At 37.7% G+C, this 25,723-nt stretch overlaps 1 protein-coding gene across 4 annotated transcripts in view; it reads left to right on the forward strand.

Moving 5' to 3' along the window:
* Positions 1-25,723, forward strand: part of LOC129763320 (synaptic vesicle glycoprotein 2C) — a 53,965-nt gene that overhangs the window by 10,532 nt on the left and 17,710 nt on the right. For all 4 annotated transcript variants that reach the window (XM_055762275.1, XM_055762294.1, XM_055762284.1 and 1 more), the window contains 5 exons: positions 714-1,158; positions 1,218-1,581; positions 1,776-2,074; positions 2,139-2,281; positions 8,407-8,563. In XM_055762275.1, the coding sequence (XP_055618250.1) occupies positions 714-1,158; positions 1,218-1,581; positions 1,776-2,074; positions 2,139-2,281; positions 8,407-8,563 (1,408 nt within the window). The remainder of the gene's footprint in view (positions 1-713; positions 1,159-1,217; positions 1,582-1,775; positions 2,075-2,138; positions 2,282-8,406; positions 8,564-25,723) is intronic.

Consider the following 25,723-nt stretch of genomic DNA (forward strand, 5'->3'; position numbering starts at 1 on the left):
AACTTATGATTATTGCGGGAAATTTCTGAAATTTTACAATGTCGTTCAGTTTTGGGAAATCATATAATTTATGTAGGAAATTGTGCGAAAAACGTGTTTGTCGCATGTTAAAACTTTCTTATGCCACGCTAAAATGAGTCATCTGTAGTTCACTATAATAGTTGACCTTTAAATGTCAAACGTCAAATTCAATGTCATTCCCAAGAACAAAACTTCTTCTTTCTGCTCACCTATCCTTTTTTTTTTTTTTTTATCTTCGCTTATTTTTCGTCGGCCTATTTCCGCCACTTTAGTGCCAATCACCGACATCAGGGAGGCGACTCCACCTGTTCCTACCTATCAGACTCAACAACTCATGAGCCGGGCCAACTTCTTTTACTTCCGCTCCGAAGGAAGACGTAACCAGAGATTTTTCGCCTCAGAAAATCCCAACGACGCCAGCTGGGATTGAACCCAGGCCGATCGGATTGTGAGGCTGTTACGCTAACCATACAACCACTGGCGCCGTCTTGTGAGCCACCTATCCTTGTTTAACAAGATAATGACATTCACCGACATTTATTACACACATGGCCTGATGCATTACGCTCTTGTACAAACACCCCGTAAATTACATTCCAGCTATCTGTTGTTCACCTGATCGTCTGAATAACCGCCCCCATAACTTCTCCTCGCTTATCTCGACTAACCATACTACCTTGATCTGATCGCAGAGAACGGCTGCACGAACGTCGACCGGTACGAGATCCAGCCCGTCCACCTGCGTGATGTGACCACCTACGATGATAGCAAGACGCCAGCCTACAGCTACAATGAGGCCCTGCAGCTGGTCGGGGAGGGCAAGTTCCACACGTTCCTGCTGTTCGTGTGCGGCTTCTGTTTGATGAGTGTTATCAACGAAACACTGAACGTCGGATTTATCATCTCCGCGGCGGAGTGCGATCTCAATCTGAGCTACTCGGACAAGGGCATGCTAAATGGGGCCGCCTTCTGTGGGGTGGTGGTCAGCTCCCATCTGTGGGGCTTCCTCTCGGACACCTGGGGTCGCCGGAAGGTTATCCTGCTGGCAACCAGCTGCGGCTTGGCGTTCGCAATTGTGTCCAGCTTTTCGGTGCATGTGTGGATGCTGATTGCAACGCGATTCTGTGTGGGATTTTTGTGAGTTTCTATACCATGGGCTAGAAGGGGAGTATATTTCATGATCAATAATTTTTCAGCATGTCCGGCAACGCAGCTACTTGCTACGCGTACCTTGCGGAGTTCCACACCGATAAATCTCGCGCCAAGGTCGTATCGTACGCCGGGATGTTTATGGCCCTCGGGATGATCTATTTGCCAGTGGTGGCATGGTTCATAATTCCGCTGGACGCAACACTTAATCTCTACATCGAGCCACTCGACATGCGGTTCTCTTTGTGGCGCGTTTATCTACTTCTTAGCTCCCTCGCAAGCGTGCTTATCTTGATCGGAATCCTGAATCTGCCGGAAAGTGGCAAGTTCCTGCTGACTATTGGCGAGAAGGAGAAAGTGGTCCAAATTCTGGCCAAGATGTACCGATGGAACCAAGGCAAACCTGAACACGTAAGTTATCCGATAACAATAACAATCGCTAAATTGGTGTGAAAATCGTTATAATGATAATTGAATGAAAGGTGCTCCGCACCTAATCAGCATCAATTGAGCAACATCAGTGGAATTGTTTCATCCACTCGCTCATTAATTTTCTCTCACTCTCCGCGTCTCTGCACTTATCCGCGCGTACGCAACACCTATAGACATTCCCGGTGAAATCGATCGCCCTGGATGCCGTAGACAGTGCCTTCGCGGACGAGATGCGTCGCAAATCCACCCTCGGGCTGCGCTACGTGTGGGAACAGACGGTCCCATTGTTCCGGAGCCCCCTGGTCGGGAACACGGTGCGGGCGGCCTTCCTCATGTTTGGCCTCTTTATGGCCTCCTCGGGGCTGTTTATGTGGATGCCGGACATTCTCAACACGTACATCAACTACAAGGATGAAAAAATCACGATCTGCCAGGTGGTGGACATTATTCACCACAATCGGACTGCCAATGCGTAGGCTACAGTTTGTGTTCGAGGCGAGACGAATTTTGAGTGATACGTTCATATACCGTTCCAGATCCGAGACGGCGAATGGCAACTGTCCGGTGCACATTGACGCCAACATATTCGTAATAACCGCCGTGATGGGGATCATTTTCCTGCTGGGCTACATGCTTAATGGAGCCATCATAAACGTGGTCGGAAAGAAGATGCTACTGAGTAAGTGTGTTACGAGTGTTTTTGATTATCCGTTCTAGGATGCTTTAGCCGAAATTTAAAAAAACTCACTTGAATTTTTTTTTATTTTATGTTTTTACTGGCAACAATGCGATTCTCTAAAGGTAATATTATATTATCAGGCACGTAGCGTAACCGGCACGGCACGTTTCATGCAAGACAAATATTATTGCGTGTGTTTCAAATGTGTATGCGTATATATAGCGGAACGGCTCCGGACATACACAGCACGTTTCAGACAAATGCATGAAGGAATTCTTGAAAAGAATATTCTGCCGGTGCCGGGCACGAACTACACGGGCGAGTAGCACCATACATACAAATCAAACGTCGAAGTTCGTGGTGTGGGTGCGTTCGTCGCTCTTCGGTACGACATCGGTTCAATCACCAGTAGCATTTCTCCGCTTCGTCTGCGCTGCCGGTCCGTACAGAGAAGTTGCTATGCCTGATGATATGAATACATCATGTATTTGTCTGCCGGTGTCGGTACGTGCCGTTTACGCTACGTGCTGGATAATATAAAACGGCCTTAATATTTAACGAAATTCCATTCAACCAAAAAGCATTCACTCAAACGCTGTGAGATCGTAGTTGGCATTGTAAGTCAAATTGAAATCAGAGATAGAAATTCTCGTTCAGGTGCGAGATAAGTATTTACTCAATCAATCTAGTTCTCTATGAGTTGTGCAATGTTCAAATTTTCGCCTCGTCCTTTTCACCAAAAAAGTCACAGGATGGTTGTGTCCGAGACACGACCACATATTTGACGTAGGATTCCGTTAGGCTATCTGTTGCATATGTTTAAAGAATTACATCGTTAATACACGATTTGTCATTGATATGAAATTTCACGAAGCAACCAACATTAAAGTTCCAAATTTGAATTTTTTTTTGCCAGAATGAATTGTATCACTCACTTTACCTGCAATATAAAAATACTCCCGACTTTCATATATTTGCAATGTCGATTTCCCCCAGGGAGCTTGGTTTTGATGTCTCTGTTAGGGAACACATTTCGGTGGGAGCAAAAATTCCCCCTACTTTCATGTATTTGCAATGCCGATTTCCCCCAGGCAGCTTGGTTCTGATGTCTCTGATGTCCGCCGCATGTGTCGTCAATTATTTCGACCAATCAGAAGTGGGTATTTCCGTTAGGATAGGGGTTGAGATTTTTCAATTGTTCAATAGTTAGTTTAATGACATATATTATTTTCTCCAATATAAAACATTGTTATGGAGTGCCGAAATCGATTGACGCAAAAATTTCATCAATCCATCATGAAATGACAGAGCAATAAGCGTTTGAAATTGTACAATTTTCACGATGTGCTCGATTTTAGATTTTCAATTTGTACCCCAATATGTTCCCGAAAGACGTAATCCTACGTCAAAATATTTTTCAGAGAGAGGGATGTGTCGGAATTTCACTTTCTCTCTGAAGTCCAACGAAAATGCTTTTTCGTTTCTCATTCAAAGCTAAAAATATGGAACATGAAAAAAGGTTAACGTTAGTCTGTTTAGCCTAAAGTGCGCTACACATACAGCGTCACCGTCACCGTCCCGTCAACTATTCTCTTGGACTTATTTTGCCGACGTCAAAGTTGCCGGTGATGGTGTATGTGAATGCTGCCATACGATTTTCATGGGAGAATATTTGACATTTCATTCCTTTACGTTGACTTCACGGTGACGGGATGTTGTATGCGCAGCGCGCTTAATCCGTCAAATCAGAACCGCTTTTGGCGTGCAAGATTCATGTAAGAAACAAGATTCTGAAAACGAACCTTTTTTCGGCTAATAATAACTCGTCGAAAAATAAAAATCGACATTGAATTCCTCGCGAAGGTGGTAATTTTGTTCTTCATCGCGAAACATTAGACCCATATTTTTTATTTTTTTATTAGGGTGACCATTTCCACAAATGTGGAAAAATTCATATTTCCAAAAATTCATAACTTTTGAAATACTACACCGATTTCGATGATCGACATATAAAATTGAAGGCAATGAACCAATCTTTCAACACTTGCAAAACAATTGGCTTTTTTCATAATTATTGATTGTATTTGTTTCACATAATTTTCATGGTCTCGGGACCAAGGGCGCTATATCTATATACAATGAGGTACATATCGAGGTGGAGCAGTAGGCGAAGTATATCTGGATTGGCAAGCAGGATATCGTGTCGTAATTATTTGCATTCAATATGGAATGTATATGGAAGAAACAAAACAATGTTCAAAGTACTCACGGTTGCATGATAATTTGAGCCGAAATTCTCATGAAATCATTCAACTGTTTGTTTTTTAATAGATAACAATTGTATTGAGGCTTATTTCGATTATTTATGTAGTAAAAAGGTCCAGAGAGTAGTCGCATACTTCGTATAGATCTCGAAAGCAGTAACATTTTCGGTTAATTTTTTATTACATGCCGATTATTTTCTCACAACATACACACCGACAGTGAAAGCCTTTAAAACATCAACTTCGTAACGTTAAAATAATGAAAGTTCGTTTGTTTATATGAACGTGGGGGAGTGAAAATGGCACATGGAAATATCACTTTTATCCGTCTTTTTCGACGTGATTTCACAAATATGCACTGTACGCTGTCACATTAGCTTCATATTCAGCGGGAACTCTAATAAAATGTACGTTTTTAGTTGATAAAACACTTCCAGAAAATAACATTTTCACGTGGATGTGGTAGGCAATCAAACATAAACATAACGACTAACGTTATTATTTGGGAAATAGTTATGGCAGCGCATGCTATGTCGCTTGAAAAACCACCATCTTCATTACCTTTTTTCCAGGACATTGATCTATATATATATAAAAATGGAGTGGTGTCTGTCTGTCTGTCTTTCTGTCTGTCTGATTCTTATGGACTCGGAAACTACTGAACCGATCGACATGAAAATTGGTTTGTAAGGGTTTTTGGGGTCGGGGAAGGTTCTTATGATATTCGAGACCTCTTCCCCCTCTCTAAGGTTTCATACAAATGAAACCCAAATTTCTGCATAACTCGAAAACTAATCAATCGAATGGAGCCAAATTTGGCATGTGAAGGTTTTTGAATATGAGAAATGTTTTTATGAAGGTATGACACCCTCCCTCCTCTGAAATGGAGAGGAGGTCCTGTAAAAATAATACACATATTTCAACCAAACATGACAATTGATTTTTTTAATGTGATCAAACGCACTCCTATATATTCTTCTATCTATATAAATAAAAATGGATCACCGAATGTGTTGATAAGAGCAAAACTCGAGAAAGGAATTGTCCGATTCAGGGCTGTCTTTATTCTATCATATTTTTCTGTATCAAATATTTATTCCATGTAACGGAGAAACATGTTATTTGCAAGTGGTTGAAAAATCTTGAACGAGAATTGTATCTGAAAATAATCTGATATTATAATGACGAGCTTTGATGAAAGTACTAGGAATTTTATAGTAAAAGGTAATTTTGAAGGGTAGATTAGTAAATCGATCAATGAACAGCTCTGCGATTGGACCTATGAACGTGCGCTTAGTAGAAAACGTGAATATGATAACGAAAAATAAATTTTGGGCAGGACGAAGTTTGTCGGGTCAGCTAGTTTTTTATATATTTCTTGGAAGCTGAGGATTTAACATATTTAATAACCGAAGAGGTGTTTTTTCGTTTTGAAGTTATGATTTTTGAAAGTTAACCGTGGACCATCGGTTCATATTTTCTCCTTATTTCAAAAACGCATTTTATCAAACTACTGGGCCGATTCATATCATCGTTATATCAAATTGAAGCCACTAAGTTATTCTTATATAACACTTGCAGAAAAAAATATATTTCCCAATTTCCTATTTACTGTCCATTAAACTATTGCTAAACTTTGAAAACTCGTAACTTAAAAACGAAAAAACACCTATTTGATTTTTGGATATGTTATGTCAGAAAACCTCAAATTTCAAGAGAAAATATAAAAAAAATAGCGCCCTTGGTCCCGAAACCATGTAAACTAAAAAAAAACAAAAACAATCATCGTGAAAGCAAAATCCATTTTTTGGCAAGTGTAATATTTTTTCAATGAAGATTATCTCATTGACATCAATTTGATATGTCGTTCATATGGACCGATTCAAAGGTAGTTCAAAAGTGATGATTCTATCATTTCTGGAGGAAGTGGAATTAACGATTGACTTTAAAAAATCATAACTTCAAAACGAAAAAAAACCATAACCATAAAAAAACAAACACAATCAATAATTTTGAAAATAAAATCCATTTTTTTGCAAGTTCAACATTTTTGAATAAAAGAATAGATCATTGGATTCAACTTGATATGTCAATCATCTGAATCGGTCTAGTAGTTTAAAAGTTATGAAGTTTTGAAAAAAGTCATTTTTGGAAAAAAGAGAAAAAAGTTAATTTTTCGGACAACCCTAAAATGGAAATGATCACCCTAATGAAAAAATTAAAAAACACGGGTCTAATGTTTAGCGATAAAGAACAGAACTACCGCTTTTCATGAAAATTTGAGAACCACTATATCGGTTTGCCATGGAATGGCTGTATTAACGGAATGAATGTGGCTCCCTAACACGGACTTCAAAACCAAGAAGCGGGTACTTTCGTATTCGCTTGCGTTTGTGCAGACCGGAATGTGTTTTTTCCAACACGGACTACCTAACCGAGGAGCTTGGGAAAATCATCATTACAGATGCTGAAGGCGAATGGACATCCAAATTTGAAGCATCTATAGTATAAAAAATTGAAGTTGAAATGATTGATTCATGCAAGCCGGAGGTACTTCTGTATCCGCATGGATGTTTGTACTCCGGAATATGTTTTTTCTAACAAAAGCGTATTCAAACACAACGATAATTCGATAATTTAATCAATACAAACAAATGATTACAGGTAAACTTCGATATAACGTACATTTCACTTTCAAAATTGTACGTTGTATCGAATTGTACGTTATATCGAATTATTATGCTTCGTACTTACAAACGTAGTCTATAATACATTCTTGTGTTGCTGTTTTAGTAAATTTAATGAATAACTTCAATCAAAAGACAAAACCAGCCTTTCTCATGATTTTTTCCTTCGTACTGTTGATTAAAGCTTTATTTAGAATCCGGAATCACAAAACCAGCTGTATTTCGGGATTGATTTAAGTTACAAAACTTGTTTTAGCATCACAATACAGATAATTCATTGTTCTATCAGAAAAAAATATTGAAAAAAAAATTTCCTTTACACTTTGGAAATGTGTACGTTATATCGAGGTAAAATGTACGTTATATCGAGTGACGTTATATCGATGTTTCCCTGTACTAACTTTACGATAGTCCTACGTCAACCTTGCGGTTACATGATAGATATAACCCAGTAGCTTTGTTATACAGTAAAATATATTGAAATCATCAAATCAGAAATATGTTGGAAAGTCCTTGCCTGCGCCAAATGTCGTGAATCTCCACGGGAAATTCGGTTGAACTTTCACTGAGTTATAAATACCCTCATTAACTAAATTTACTCTACCTCACAGAATAACAATTACACCCAATAAGTATTCAAGGCTATTCACACAGCCTACAAATCGAAGAGTCTTTTGCCCATTTGAAAGCATTACCATTTGTCATGAGAATCTACCCACTACCAATGGTTGACCCAAACGAAAATGAGATACAATTAGCTCCCAAGTGAACGAAAATGATTGCTCCGTCCTCCTCGTCGACCACGAAATGAAACTGAACTTCTTCAAAGCTCATAAACATAAACCAATAAATTTTTATATATTTACACTTTCATTACATTTGTCGGTGAAACCAAAAAAAAAAGCGGAGTACAACAAAAGCGACGCTCCACATCTGGGCCATCAATTATTCGACATAAATTTCCATTATATTTTTCTTCTCTCGGCCAAAATGCAAGCCATGATTTCCCCCTTCGAAGAGTCTCTCATATCAATTTCCCCGCCCAATCCCAGACCCCTTGGGGTCACCCGAGAAAGAGCCGTTTGTAATAAAACTGAAATTTCTTATTTATTTTTTTTTTCGTTAATTTCTTCCCGCTCTCCGACCCTCTGTTGGCTCACCTGTGCGCAAACAGACATTTGGTACGTGGCGTGTGGCGTGTGCGGAATCGCTGCACTGTGGACTTCCGATTTCTACCTGACGCTGCTGGTGATCGTGGTTTTTCTCGCCGTTGGCTGCCTCGGATCGGTGCTCAGTGCCATATCGGTTGATCTATTTCCAACTAATTACCGGTAAGTACAAATAATACCATCATCATCATCATCGGCATCGGATCTTCGTTTCTCTTGTGGCAAGTGTGGAAAAACGGGTGAAATGTAAGCCGATTCAACTCGCGTATCTCGCGTATATGTTGCTGGGGCTGCTGCTGCTGCTGCTGTTGATGCGAAGAAGCGTCAGGTGTGCAAGATGGACCACGGAGAGAAATCGCAGCGCGCACACCTCTCCCATTACATATTGGCACTCGGTTGATTGATTGATTGATTGCGATAGGAAATTCGTGCTTTTCAGCGCTTGTGCACTCCATTAGCGAAACTCGGGCTTATTAAGGTTCACAAGCAATTTGGGAGGTTATGAAATGAAGTGAAAATTTGCGCTGGCAAGCAAGCACTGCAACTGAGCAGAATAAAGTGCAGCTTTTTCACAGCAGCTTTTTCATATATGTCATTTTATTTGTCATGTCATATGATTAAATAATCATTCATCGATGATTCCAGAGAATATGGAAATGAAAATGAAGCAAATTCACATATTCAGAAAATCAATTAACAAATAATCTAGTCGATCAGAAAAACGTTGTTCTGTCCGGGGCTCTGCATAGTCATAGTCAACTGAGGATAGTCAGCTGACTATCCGACTGACTATATCCATAGTTAGTTCGTAATGACTTTGGCTTCTTCACGCAGTTTCTCCGCCAAAACAACTAAACAGTCAGTCGGGCGTTTAGTCGCTATCTTCTCTACCGACTCGACTGTATCATTTAATTCTTCCCAGTCAAATTGTCCTCGCTAGTCAACGCTAGTCAATTCATTTTCTAGTCAAGTCACTTTTTGTTGGCGGCAACTGCCGAAGCAGTTCTAGTCAAAGTGAAGCTCCGGAGAGTAGAGTCGGTCTTCATTTTCACCTTCGATGGTTTCGGGCCCTGGTTCTGTCATTTAAATTATTCCTAGTATTTTTATTGTTAAATTAAAGATGAACGGCTAATGTTCGAATGAACAAATGAACACTTTTCTTTTGGCGATTGCTTAAGCTAGAATATTTTATTTAGATTAGTGTAGTATATCGTTATAAATTAATTTTCTCTTACAAATTCAGTGTCGGATTCCCTTTGCACCTCACTCACTCACGGTAACAATAGGTTAATTGTAATGTGCTAGAGACGTAAATATATGTTTAGTTTCATAAGATGTTGTTTGTTTTTAAGTTCCACTTACATACAATTCTCTACTATGAAATTATTGATTTCCGTTTATTATAAGCTCTAATTTAAGTTAGTTAGGTTACTTTTAAAGAACAGTTTTAAGTATAAGTTGCACAATTAGCATATTCAATGAATACTTTGTTTATGTTTTTCTTTTGTTAGGTCATCTTTTTCATTCTTTTCACATAATTTTCCAACATCATTCTTCTGCCATGGCCTGCTCTTCGGTATGACCAGTACGCGATGTGCTAACAGTCGCTAGAGTGACCAGCGATTCACGGCAACAGATGAATTTATAACTGATGTGTCCTGTTCGTGAAGTAGAGAACCGAAGATACACCAGGCAACTTCATGGTCAATTTGGTAGCGAATTATATTGTCGTTGTGATTCATTCGAAAAGTATTCATGCAAGGCGATGAAAGCTCTCATGATTCTCATGATTCGGTAAAAATCGACTTTTGCATTCTGAACTCTGTTTGACTAAAACTCAACCGTGCTATGAAATGTGGCAACCACGCTTTGACGCAATACAAACGCCAACATAATTCATTCATTTTTGTGGGACCTGATACTAACATAATTTTTTTGACGTAGGACTACGTCTTTCATTTCTATTCCGGGGTGTAAAATCAAAGTTTCGAAAACGAAAGCGTTACGCCGGAGACCGAGATTTTGAGCGGTGATAGCTCCTAAACAACTGAACAAAATGGTATGATAAACACTTCATTCGAAAGATAAAGTGTCTACGCGTTATATACTTGTTACTTTTTCATCTAAAAATTTGTTTCAATAGCCTTAAAATTGGTTTCAAAACAGGCTAATGAAATCACCAATCGGTATATAAGCGAGCGCCGCTCGGAAACCCGCTCAGTTATAATTGAACAGCGATTGGAGCATGTTGTCGCTGTTGTGGTGAAGCTAACTTCGTTTATTATGAAAGCGCTGATGAACGGTGTCACCAAGAGCCTGTTTGTGCACCTAAGGCCAGAAGGGAATTCATCAGGAGGAGACTGATGCTACGGTTCCGTTTGAAACATCGGAGCAGCCGCCACACACACATACACACGCGGAACTCTCGTTGCTATCATCGTTGCTGAAAAATTATCTGCCAGTTCCCCTGGGAATTGAAAAATACATTCATGCGAAAGAGTTTATTTTAATGTTTTCTATCCACTGCAACCAAATACATTTGGTTTTGTGATTTTTCGATCAATCGCAATTAACAAGAAAGCTTCTGAATATTATTTTTCCCCATCAGTAGAAAATTTTCGTATCCAATATTGGATGCATAACATGAAAAAGGGAAAATGTTTCACATCGCGAAAATCATGTAATTTTCGAGCGATTATTTGCTTTCTACTCATATAATGCTGCGACCAAATACATTTCGTTTTGGATTTTTCAATCAAGTGCGATCAACGTAAGACCACGTCTTTCGGCAATTTATTAGAGGTGCAATGAATCTTAAGGAATTCCCGCTCTACGCGCACTGGCAAACGATGTTTACGATTGATAGTTACTAATCAATCGCATCAATCGCATGATGGTTACTAATCAATCGCATTATTTCAACATGCACAAAATTCTATGGCTGCAGTATGATATTGAATGTAATGCAAAGTGTCCGGATCAAAAAGCGTCCGGATTCAAATACATTAGTGTATACTTACTTCGATGTTATTCATTTCTCTCTCAGGCTATGCTACGAACATAATAAAAGGGGTGGGATTTACATTTCATACTGTTATGGTTTATAATATGACGCTTCCTTTGCTTTCGTTCATTTCTACCTCTACTCTCGCACCGTGAGGACTCGTTTCATCGGGACCAAGCAGACAGCTCGTAAATTTACCGGTGGTAAGGCACCACGGAAGCAGCTCGGAAAAGCGCATCAGCCGCAGGAAGTGTGAAGAAGCCACATCGATACCATCTCTTTGCGTGAAATTCGTCGCTATCAGAAGCCGACCGAATTGCTGATCCGCAAGCTACCTTTGCAGCGTTTGGTTCGTGGAATTGCCCAGGACTTTCAATTGGTCGATTGGTAAACCGACTTTAAGCCGAAAGTTCCGAGGTCAGTTCCGCAAAACGCGTCACATCCAGCTGGCCCGTCGTATCCGAGGAGAGCGTGCTATTACCTTATATAACCCATTAGAGTTTAGGAAAGTTTTTGCAGGCCGAACTGAAAGGAGTATTTAGAGAAAATCGTGGTGTCGATGATAATTCGATACAGATGGGTGCCATTGACTATGGATTTGATAATGAAGAACACGAAATTTGTGATAGTTTGTGATATAAAATTATTTGTGTACGAATGCCGCAATCGATAGTCGATTCTAATTTGCGCTGTATATTTCCTCGGAGGACTCGATTCCTCCTTTGAGCATTAATAATCTCTTTCTGGCGAAACGAAGTTGTATGATAATCACATTATTCGAATGATAAAATGCTGAAGTTTTCTGCCAATCTTCTTTCAACTTCCAACATATCTTTCTCCCGTTTGTCGCTTTTCAATTCCATTTCTCCCTTGCAGAAAACCGAGGTATCGATGGGTGCCATTGACTATGGATTTGATAGTGAAGAAGACGATATGATATGGTGTAGTGGATATTATATTACATATCAATATTTGTTTACGAATGCTGCAATCGATCGTCGTTATTGGGAAGTTGTAAATGTTGAGAAGGAGGCCTTATTTTTATTGTGTACTTTCTAGGAGGAATCAATTCCTTCTCAAATGTTAATAATCCTACTCCGGATCAACGATTATTCCAGTTGTCGGGGCTTGGGGAGTGGGTACTAATTGTGCTGGGTATTTCCGGGGAAGAATTGATGCCCCCTTTGAGCGTTAATAATTCTTTTCCGGCTAAACGAAGTGGTGTGTATGAGAGATGAAATGTCTGAGATTTATATGCTTGTTACTAATTTTTTGCTAAGTCAACGTTAGTCCTACGTCCACTTTGCGGTTATATCAAAGATATAACCCACTTCTAGTTTTTTGACGGGGGACTTCGTCTAACCGGAATATATGGGGGGTAAAATGAAAACCTAAACACTGAACATGCAGAAAAAATGAAAGATTTCGAATGCTTATAACTCGAACATTTATTATTGGATCGGAAAAATGTTTGCATCAATTGATAGGGAATATTTCTACGTTTCTATCGCAATTAATAAAATGTTATTTTTCATTAGATAAACAATTCAATAACTGTAAAAGGTTAAGCGTCATCTAAACGCCCCAACTGCCTCGTTTCGATTGGCCCGATTTACCGTTTTCCCAACACAGCCATCAAAATGAAGTAGCATTGGGGCAAACGGCATTGCACATACATGAAAGTAGGGGGACAAGGTGTCTGGTGGAAATCGGCATTGCAAATTTAAGCAAAGTTGGGGATATTTTTGTTCCGACTGAAATGTGTTTCCCTAACACAGACTTCTAATCCATGGAGCGTCGGGAAATTGGCATCGTAAATTCATGCAAGTCAGGGGTTTTTTTGTTCCGACTGAAATGTGTTTCCTCAACACAGACTTCAGAACCAAGTTTTCTGGGGAAATCGGCTTTGCAAATAAATGCAAACTGCGAGTACTTTTGTACTCGCTTGCTTTTGTGCAAACTAAGATTGGGCGATCTTTATCAAAAGATCGATCTTGTCGAATCGATTTTCCAAACGGCGTAGGAATCGATCTACTGATTAAATCGGTACCGAGGAATCGATCTTTGCCGAATCGATCTTTGAAAAATCGAAAACTTTTTTTCCAATTTATCTGCTTATTCTATAGATGTTGTATTTCCTTTAAACAAGGAATACAAATTCCATATTTATAATAGCACATCAAAAGCATTTTGTTTTGTTCTTCAGCACAGGCCACAACAATTTTTAAAGTCCAGATAAACAATTACAAAATATTCATTATCTGCCGTCAAGGAGTCATTAGGGAGAACATTAATTTAAAAAAAACATTAATAGGAATTCAATAAATAGTATTTGCCCAGAGCTCAGCTCACAACGATCTCATAAAAGCCAATCGTGCCATAGGTCTGTCATTTAGTCTAAGCCGATTCTTAATTTTGGCGCCAGTTCTTAAAACATAATTTCGCCTGGAATTGATGTCAACATCTAGTTCAGTGATCCTATGATCCACTGGATACAACACATACCCTCAGTAACTATCGCTGGTTCTGCCGTTACTATACAATACATACCCTCAGTAACAGCAAAACAAATCTACAAAAAGGTCGAAATGTAAGATCGAAAAAAACGAAAGCAAAAAGATCGATTTTCTCGATTCCCTCGAGTAAAAAGATCGATCCAAAAAATCGGAAATCGGAATGGAAAAGATCGATCTTCTGAAAATCGATCCGAGATCGCCCAATCCTAGTGCAGCCTAGAATATATTTCCCTAATACGGTCTTTTAAACTGAGAAACCTAGGAAAATCGTGCAGACACTAGAAGCAAATGAAGTTTCAAGTTTGAAGCAAATTCGCGATTCGAGAAGTACGTACACTTGAGAGATGCTAACTTCAGAGGGAAATGTAAAATAAAATAATCGTTTGATAATTCTTCCGTTCACATATTTTGTCCTAGGCATCATACCAAACGTAAAAGGACTGTCATTAAATTTACTTGTAACAAGAACATAATCTATCACGATGCATGAATTGACCTTACATGGCATAGGTTCAATCTGTTTACTCACAAAGCAAACGTTTGGAATTCAATTGAATTCAAAATACAAACAAATAATTGCTGCGCTTAGGTACCACATCCCACGTCAACCTTACGGTTATATCATAGATATAACCCATCCATTTTTCTGTAAATTACCCTGCATTTCCGCCGAAACATTATTCATAACATAAAATCCTTATCAGAGACAATTTGCGTTTAAGATTTTCTCCACTTGCAGAATTCTCAGAATTTTTACTCTGTTAACTACAACACAGAGAGACTGCAGAGACTGTTTTCATTTATAATTCGTGTTTTAAAAACATGTTTACTATACTCGAAATCCATTACCATTCTGGCTTCTACGTCGTCTATGTCGAATTGCGTGACAAGGTTGCCACATTTGCAAAACTCGATTGAACTTGAGTCGAACGGATTACAGCAAAATTGCAATCCATTCGGGTAATTCTGACTCGATCGATCGAATTTCAGAATACGGTTGAGTAATTGATCGATAGACAGATTTGGAATTGCTGAGGAAATTACACTGGGGCTGATTCTGATGCGCGAATGAGAAGTGACAGCTCGGAAAAAATGTCTCACTCAATTTCCGAAGGCGACTATGGTGAGATTTTTACCTTGAATGAACTCTCATGAACACTCACTCAATTCTCGTAGGCGATTGCAGTCAAAAAACTTGTCATTTTGTGACTTTTGAAGTCGTATCCTCTTTTGTTATCGACTAGTACGAACAATGGAAGCCAAAAAATGAGTGCGATTTGCGTCTCCATTTATGATAGAATTATATATTTCAGGTTACGTGTGACAATTCGAAAGCAGTTTCAGGAGTTGATAAGGAGGATGGAAAAAAATTCTATTGTGACTAGGAACCTCAAATTTTCTGAGATATAAAAAATGTCGAAGTCCACTTTTGCAGCCTAATTTTATTATCCTTATATTATTTACTTTTATGGCTTTTTTCTCTGGAACTGCAGCTTCAAAGATGTAGGAATAATTACCCGACTCATATCAATATCACTTGTTGATTTTGGCCGAACAATGTACTCCTTACCCGAAGGCATGGGATCGTAATACACCCCTAAAAATGAACGTATTTGTTTATAATAAAGAAGTTGCTTCCTATCATCATAATTCTTACTTATCAGCCTCGGTGAACGGTAAGCCCTTTTTGCTGGTACTGCTCTGACCCTGTGGGTCCGGCGAGGTTTTGCGTTTTTTGGACATCTGCTGCAAGTCTCGTTCCTGGCGTTCCTCACGTGATATCGCTTTGAAATCGGTGCTCAGGTTGAATATAGGTCGAGCCCATTCGGATATCAACTTTCCAGCGCGCTATCGGTTTAGTTTGGATTCTCGAGGTTGCTTTTAGAGGGACACCTTCCCGGCTATTTGAGATAGGACTTTTCAATACACGGAAACTGAAATCCAAACATTAGTTAATGGTAGTCTAAACACTGCAATCTCTCCGACAATCTTACATCAAAAAGAAGTTCCAGAATAGATTCTCGAATCTGCAAACAAGGCAACGATTTGTTCGGTAACGGAGCTTATTAATCCGTCAAAACGTTTAGTACGTTATGCTCGATGAAGGCAGGCTGAAGATCCTTCGTGATCAGCTGGGACATGGCAAACTTGAGATGGTAATTTTCTTGTCTGCTGGCTTATTCTCTTTGTTGAGTTGGCGATCTCCTTCAGCTGCATGTCATCATCTATCCAAAAGGCGAAACTGCTCATTATCTATGGATAAAATTCAGCTTTTGGAATTTTATTAAATGCGATAATAAATATATCTTACCTGCATGGCTTTTATGTGAGGAGACTATAAAATTAAAAACCTTTTCACCAAACTTTTAGCGGAAATATTACGGAATTAGCACCAGACACTAAATCAAAACACGAATGCAGAATCAAAACACGGATACAGAATCAAAACAATTGAAATAACATCGATAATATTAATGCAAAGGGGCTATGAAAAAAAACCGATTTGAAAATATATTTTTTTATCTTCTTATCCCAGTGATATTATTTTTCATCAATTATAATAAGAGGAAAACATTGATAAAGATGAACGGAATTACTTTCTGTACATATTTGTAACAAGGAATGAAAATTTTTAAAACAAAAGAAATATATATTCATGAAACACATTGAATACATAGAGCCTTTGCAAAAAACACAAGCTTTGACATATATTTCAATGAACACTGCACCATTTGTAATTCATTGAGTATTTTACTCCAAAATGAACCTCTCACGTCAGGGCAATCGCCTTCAGCGATACGGTGACCTGGGTCATGTGACTTTGAGGAGTTCATTGTTGTCACATTCCATTCGCGCTGGAGAATCAGGCCCACTATCGATTTCGCATTTTGTCGATTAACCAAACTAAAAATGTGTGTATGAGGTAATCCTCGCTTCTTCCATTCAACGCGTTGTTTGAACACACGCGCTGAAATGTCATGACAAATCATTGCGTTTTGCCCTGGCTGCAAAGCAATAGCAATAGGAAATACTGTGTCGACATTGCTCATGATAGCGTCTCGCATGTGAATGTATTCTTCTTCACGCTGCTTTTGTTGATGGGGTCGAAATCGTTCGCTCTCTACTCGTCCGCGTACTACATGAGCTAAAAGTCCCGGGATTTTTCAACAGATGGCGCCACAAAAAAGTGAACAAGATTCATTACGAGAGACTCATCCATCACGTCGCCCCCATTACATTGATCTCAGAATAAATTTCATCACGAAATAATAAATTCATGATAAAAACTGCCCTTCTTATCTATTCTTTTAACATTTTCATATGAATTTTTTATGTTAAAGTTACCTGCTTAATTTTCGAAATATTGCATAACCCATGCTCATTTCTGAATGATCTCTTGGCCTTAAAGAGCAATACGGAAAGGAAAGAAGACGGCATGTCAATCGTTCCTACATTAATTTCTAAAAATGACACAGTGAAGCAAAACTCATAATCTAATTTGTCGGAATTTTTACTTCTTCATTCGGGTAAACATCCATTCGTGTAAATGTTGCAGTAAAATGTGATTAACCAAATTTCCATCATCAAATCACTACTAAGACACAACGAAACCGAACCATTTCTGAAGCAAAACATCACGAGCGATGTAAAATACAGGTTTATCGTTCGCTGAAGATCGCCGCCACTGATGATGACTAAATTGAGACGCGACTTACGTTATTGAAGCCGTTTTTGGAAAGTTAGCAATCCAGAACAAACGTCCTGAATTAGCCAATAAAAAAAGTGTAGTGTTACACCAGGACAATGCCAGACCTCATGTCTCTGACAACCAGACAAAACAAATGGCTAGGATGTGCTACTCCGCCCATCGATACCAGATATGACTCCTCCAGATTATTACTCGCGTATTCTCTTAGAATCAGAAGCTTGGATTCTTTGAACAGCATAAAAGTACCCGGACCAGTTTTTCGGCGAGAAGTCAAACTCTGGTAGGATGAAATTTTCAGACCGAGTTAAAAAGACGAAAGATTGTGGAACAAAACGGTGCATATATATATATATATATATATATATATATATATATATATATATATATATATATATATATATATATATATATATATATATATATATATATATATATATATATATAATTTAATGAATATGTGTCTGAAACTCGAAACATTTAGAACCTGCGGCGGTCGTAGTAGGCGTATCTGAAATTTTTTGACAGCAATTTGTTTGGAAAATCTGTATCTTTCGACGGCAAAAATTTCACGTTGATTCGTTTTGTTTTAAAAAAGTTGTGCAAGATGGAAGCCGGAAGCAGACATTTGATTTAGGACACCCACATTGAAAATCCGGTGTGGTCAGGTACTAAAATCGCGAAATCGCTGAAAGTGGCTAAATCGACCGTAATATGCTAGAACGATGTGTCGAAAGTTGTACAAGATTTCGACGAAGTACGAAAGGTGCATACTGATCGATGACGAAACGTTCGTGAAAATAGATTTTGGACAGCTCCCAGACCTAAAATTCTATAAGGGCACTGCCAGAGGTCCTCAGGAAATTTAAGTTCGTTTTCGCTCCTAAATTTACCAAGAAGTTCTTAATTTTGTAACAGTTGCCACAACTGTTTTCATCATGTGATATTTTTGGATTATTTATTTACTTATTTATTATTGGTGTGCATATTTATTGAGTGTTGTTTATTTATTTACAATATTTTTGTGTATTTATAATTATTCATTTATTTATATATATACATAGTTATTTATTTATTTATTTATTCATTTATTTATATACTTATTTATTTATTTAGGGACTGTCCACATACCACGTGGACAGAAAAAGCACTATTTTAGACTCCCCCTCCCCCTCCGTGGACAAGCGTGGACATTTTCATACCCCTCCCCCCCTTTGTAAACGTGGACATTTTTACTTTTTTAATTAAAATAATTGAGTGAATTGCGCCTAAATTCCATGAAAATTCCGTTTGCGTTTATTTTATTTCAAATTTTACTTGCTGTACCCTGCTGTCTCAGCTATACTGTGGCCCATTGCTGTTGTAGGGTAGAGAAATGACTAGCATAACAAGGCACATGTTTCGTTTAATTTTGAAATATTTGTGTGCTTATAATATATATATTTTTGTTTTCCCATTATCAGCGAAGTTATAAAGGCTATCTGATTTGAAAACACGTAAAGTACAGTTGACCAGTTGAGGAACAATCCGCATCTGAATATAAACTACACAACTTCAAAGATTGATCTTGAGCTTTACTAATTGTGATTGCATACGCCAATCGAATAAAAATGAATGAATGTAAAATTATTTTCAAATGCAATTTTAATTCACGATTTTCAAGCAGTTGCCAAAAAATGTGCAGATATTACATAAAATACATATTTGATACGATAATGTTATTTTAAGTTCACAGCTTTGTTTCAAAAGTGTACTTATTCCATCTGAAAATCCATTGACATCCTCGCCCGTAATAATCAAATCACCCTGATTAATTCGTTTCTATTTGATTTATAAGAAATTCGACTACGATCTGTTTTACAGGGATATTCTCGATCGAATGAAAAATTATCCTTTCATTTTGGATTATGATTATTTGGATTATTGGATTATGATTATGATGACATAACGATTGCACAGCAAGTTGTGAAAACTTTAAAATGTTCTATACAAAACCCATTTATTGCTTTGACAAATGCATTGTTTTATGACAGAGTTACAGCGTTCCCAAAACCATTCAATTTTTTCGATGTCGTATTCCACCATAGTTCGGAGAATTTTCAGAAGGTATTAAAAGCAAGGTATTAAAAATTAAAAAGAAAATGAAAAGAAAATATATATATATATATATATATATATATATATACATACATATATATACATATATATATATATATATATATATATATATATATATATATATATATATATATATATATATATTTTCAAATCCTTATCGATTATTCTGCATTGAGTGTCTAAATGACTTTCAAAGAGCTAACGGGGGAAAATTACATCAGACAACTCACGATTCATTGATTCCTAACTAAGAAATCAAGCTCAAATCTCAACTATGAGAGAATTATTGAACATCTCTTGAGACCAATTTTTTTGCCTTAAGTTGACCGCAATTCAAAAATTCAAAATTACGCTTCTAGTATGATTCAATTGCATTCATTTGAAAGATGAGAAAATTTAGCATAACATTCTGTTTTGAAACATTTTAAATAGTGGAAGATAACAATACAAATAACAATATAAATACATTGTGGTTTCAAGGGAAGGAATTGTAGAATGATTGAAGAGCTTCAATTTTGTTGATAGAAACAATCAAGTTTATAATGCATTTTTGGGAGAAAAATAATAAATCCCTTAAAAACGAGGAAAAAAAGTTTTTTTCCGCTTCTAGAAGGTATTCCAATTCATCAATTCAATTTTTTTACAACTGCACTCTAGGCGAAATTTTCAGAAAAAAATATTAGAAAACTTGGTCAATTGACTACAGTTTGACGACTGGTGTTGCATGCAAATGTTAATATTAATTCATAGGAATTGACGAAATTCCAATACTTTGAATACAGTGAGTAATACAGAGAGAAAAGTAATACAGAAAAATTGATTTTACACGTAATTCTGCATGATATATTATATACATTTTTATCGTATCACTAACTGTTCTCGAGATAGAACAAAATGTATAGAAAATTATATTTGATGAAAAAATCATATGCGTAATATCATGAAAACTCAACCATTATAGTTTTTCCCTTTAAACCGAATCGCTGAATGTTTATAGTTTTTGGCTATGAACGTCTATGCATTGCCCGTAACTATAAAAGTCATAGGATCATAGGAATAGCTCGGTTATCCACAGTTTACGTGAATTATTTTCAGAGTATGGATTTCAGTGAAAAAGTTCAATAATTTAGTAAAAATATATGAAACACTCTCAGGCAGCTCAATCCGTTTAATGATAAATACGATAAACTCAGGTTGGGCGCAGTTAGAATTCTTGAATACGGAATAGCTTTTATTTAATTTAAAATGTATCGGTGATTATATTTGAAAAAATATTTATTCTTCGTGTCCACATGGACACATTCTATACCCCCTCCTCCCTCTCCGTGGGCAAGCGTGGACATTTTGATAGCCCCTACCCCCCCTAAAGTTGTCCACGTGGTATGTGGACAGCCCCTTATTGGTTAGGATAGTTAGTAATTATTCAAATATAAAAATTTAAATTCAAAAACTCACACTGAAACATTTACAGTGTACCTGTACTAAGTCACAACCGAAAGTAAACTAAAAGATACTCCAGAAAGTATACTTAAGAGCTTAGATTTCCCATCCCACCTCCCTGGAGCTGGGCGAAAGCTCAATCGCCAAAGTTGTTCGGCCAATGAGTGTCTGTTCGCGCAGCGCTTACTTTCTTGGCCTTGAGTTTGGGGAGGGGAATGAGAAGGTCGTATTCAAGGACGGTTAGTTGAAGCAAGATGCACACAAGGGGATGCTTTGAGGAAATTATCTTCGGCTGAGCTTGAGCTCTGAATCGCGAGATACCCTGCGGTTTATCTGAGGACTACAATGTTCTTCGACCATTTTACTTAGAACTGTCCGACATCGCGGAACCATTGTGCGTTTTGTTCGCGATCGGTTAATTTGTAATCATTGTTCTTGATTAAACAAATAAACGCTCAATTAATTTAAAAGAGCTAATAAAACGACAGGGAAATTCCTTTCTTGGCGAAACCTGGGGAGCCCAACTCGTCGGAGAAAAGGCTGCGCCGTACCCTCGCACCTTCAACGGACCCGCTGGAAGCTACCAACCGGCGGAGAATCCGCCGCAAAGAAGCAGAAGGAGTCGGTGAGGAAATTTGTGTCCTCACCGCACTCCCCAGGGACCCTGTATTGTATAGTTTTGTCCATGTGCACATGTGATGTCCCCATAGTTTAAGCAAAAGTTAAGTGTACAAAGAAATTATATAAATGTGAATCGGTAGTCCATTTAGAAAGTTTTTCGTCATGTCGTTTGTTAGGAATAAAAGTCGTTAGTATAAATGTGAGCCTGTGATTGTTAATTTTTATTTCATAAAAATTTCACGTTATCCGTGTATCGAGGTTAATGTCTGGAATTCTTGTCGTCAACATTTTGTTTCCCAGATGGCCGTGCCAGTCTGGTGGATTGTTGTTGAACATTGCCTATGATGAGAAAACCCTTTAGAGGTTTTCCGTCGGTCTTAGGGTGATTCTCAGGTGTTTGGTAATTTTCTTGGAGCTTTCTGCGGGTGTCTTCTGTCAGCCTTCGCTGACTGGAATTGATACAGCTCGACCGTTCTCCGATCCTTATAAAAGGACACAATTTAGGCCTGCGTGTCAGGTCTCTAGCTGGGCAATCGAACACGGCGATTGGTCCTCGAAAGAGGTGGCGCTTAAGCCAATCGCTTAATTATTGTTGAGTGTGCGGCAGGGGATAACATTGAAAACTTGAAAAATAACATAGAAAGTAATCTGGGAGAAAAGTTTAGCGCTGTTGTTCCCAAACCATTAAAACCAAGATTGAAGATATTAGGAATGAGTGATCGATATTCCTCAGACGTTTTCGTAGATCTTTTAAAAAGTCAAAATGATGACATCAAGATTGGAGATGTTAAAATTGTTGCAGAATATGAAAATCCACGTTTAAAGTACAACAAATATAATACGATTATTGAAGTAGATCATGACACTTATGGATGTCTGATGAGTACTCGTAAAGTAAGCATCGGATGGGATAAGTGTTCAGTTGCTGAGGCCTTTATTGTTCTACGTTGTTTCAAATGTGGAGAATTCGGGCACAAGAGCAAAGTTTGTAGTAATGAAGATAAATGCTCAAGATGTAATGAACAACATATAACATCTGGATGCTCGTCAACTGAGTTTAAGTGCGTAAATTGTTTAAAAGTGAATCAAGAGCAAAAATTTAAATTGGACATAAACCACCCAGCTTATAGTACACAGTGTCCAGTGTATCGGAGGCTGTTAGAAAAGAAAAAAAGCAACATTTTTTCTAGTAAATAGCAACCCAAGGAAAGAAGATGTGATAGGAAGTTTGAAATGTTGTACTTCAATATAGCTGGGCTTTCTACAAATTATGTGGCAATGCGCCAACTTGTAGAAAATTTCCGTCCACGATTAGTCTTTCTTTCTGAAACTCATATTGTTGATGAGAATTCATTTGATCAATATGGCATCCCGGGTTACAAAGTTGCTTTTTGCCTTTCACATTCCAGACACACTGGAGGAGTTGCTATTTACGCAAAAGAATCGATTAAATTCAACATTCGGTTAAACGAATCTGTTGAAAATAATTGGTTCTTGGCAATTTCAGTTGAAAGAGGTATGCAGATGGGAAATTTTGGAATTTTGTATCATTCCCCCAGTTCTAGTGATCAGCGATTTTTAGAAATTTTAGAAAACTGGTGGGAGAGTTTCATTGACTCCAGTAAATTGAATGTAATTGCTGGTGACTTCAATATTGACTGGCTCAACGTGCAGAATTCGAAGCAATTGAAGCAACTATCTGATTTTTACAACTTGAAACAGACTGTAACAGAAGTTACAAGAATTTCGAAAAACAGTAGATCTTTGATAGACCACGTTTTCTCTAATTTTAATACAGTTCATTCTTTGATAGAGGCCAAATTGAAAATAACGGATCATGAGACAATTTTTATTTATATTGAGAACGAACAGAGTGAACGTGAAGAAGATAGAGTTAAAATCAAGTGCTGGAACAAGTATTCAAAGGAAGCACTGTCTCATCTTGTTGCTAGAAACCTGGATTTTACTGCAATAACGGACAATCTGGATTTGAAAGCAGCTGTTCTCACTAATATCTTGAAAGTGTGTACCAATAGCCTAGTTTTTGAGAAACAAATCAATTTGAAAAATTCGAACAGCTGGTACACATTATCACTCTTGCGTCTCAAACGTAAACGAGATAAAATGTACTCAAAATTTTGTAGAAGTAATATAGAAAACGATTGGAAAAGGTACACCTGCGCGCGGAATATATATTCACAAGCCTTGAAAAAGACAAGATGTGAATATATACAGAGGAAAATCGATCAACATCAGAATAACAGCAAGGAGTTATGGAAAATACTAAAAAGTTTACTTAACACTAAAAATAGTTTATCGCGGTCCATAACTTTTGAAGGTTCAGAAGAACATTCGGAACAAATCATTGCGGAAAAATTCAACAGTTATTTCGTGAATAGTGTTCAATTGATCAATCAAAGTATTGAATTGGTCAGTGAGCCATACGAAATAATACAGCCGATAAGCAGCAATTGCAGATTAGAATGTTTTCTACCCATCACATTTGCAGAGTTGAGAGATATTTGTTTTTCTTTGCATAAATCGGCTGGTATCGACAATGTCAACGCAAAAGTGATACAAGATTGCTTTCATGTTATTGGACACGAATTGCTAGGCCTGATAAATGAATCATTGCAAACTGGGCACGTGCCTGAAGTTTGGAAGGAATCTCTTGTGGTTCCCATCCCCAAAGTTAATGGGACGGATAAAGCCGAAGAGTTCCGCCCCATTAACATGTTGCACACATTAGAAAAAATTTTAGAACTTGTTGTGAAAGGCCAGCTGATGAAATTTATTGACAATAACAGTTTGCTGATACCGGAACAGTCGGGATATCGAGAGGGACACTCTTGTGAGACCGCACTAAATCTGGTGTTGGCAAAATGGAAAGAGAATATCGAGGCTAAAGAAACTATTTTTGCGGTGTTCTTGGATTTGAAACGCGCTTTTGAAACAATTTCTAGGGCCTTATTGTTGCAAACATTGAAGCGCTTTGGAATTGTAGGGACATCATACAAATGGTTTGAAAGCTACTTGTGTGATAGAACTCAAAAGACTCGTTTCAACGATTTTATTTCTACTCCCATCGATAACACACTTGGTATACCACAGGGAAGTGTGTTAGGGCCCATTTTATTCATTTTATATATTAATGATATGCGGCGGGTTTTACGTTTTTGTGATATCAACTTGTTCGCGGATGACACTGTTCTGTTCATCGCAGCTAAGGAGTTGAATGTAATCGCGGAGCACTTGAACGAAGATCTTCATTCTCTCGCTCGGTGGTTGAAATTCAAACAATTAAAGTTGAATGTTAATAAAACAAAATACATGCTCATTTCTTCAGCAAACTCCAGATATAACGGTAATTTTGAAATCGATGGTGAGACTATTGAACGGGTTAAAGAAATAAAATATCTGGGAGTAGTTATTGATGACAGACTAACTTTTAAGTCTCACATTGATAATGTCATCAAAAAGGTTGCTAAAAAGTACGGCGTCATTTGTCGTTTGAAGAATGAGTTAAACGCAATTAGTAAAGTCAAACTATATAAATCACTCGTCTCACCACACATAGATTTCTGCTCATCCATCCTGTTTCTTGCAAATAATACACAACTATTGCGATTGCAGCGGTTACAAAATAAAATCATGCGATTAATTTTAAGATGTCATAGGTACACTTCCTCTGTCATAATGTTGGACGCGCTACAGTGGTTATCTGTGAAGCAAAGGATTTATTACTTGACAATGGTGTTCATCTTTAAAATTTTGAATGATATGCTGCCTCGATACTTGTGTGATCGAATTGAACGAGGAAGTGATTTGCATAGATATAATACAAGAAACGCGATTGATGCAAGAACACCTAACTTTTTATTTAGCAGGTCCCAAAATTCACTATTGTATAAAGGATT

Source organism: Toxorhynchites rutilus, chromosome 1 (assembly GCF_029784135.1).
Source record: "Toxorhynchites rutilus septentrionalis strain SRP chromosome 1, ASM2978413v1, whole genome shotgun sequence".
Lineage (NCBI taxonomy): Eukaryota > Metazoa > Arthropoda > Insecta > Diptera > Culicidae > Toxorhynchites > Toxorhynchites rutilus.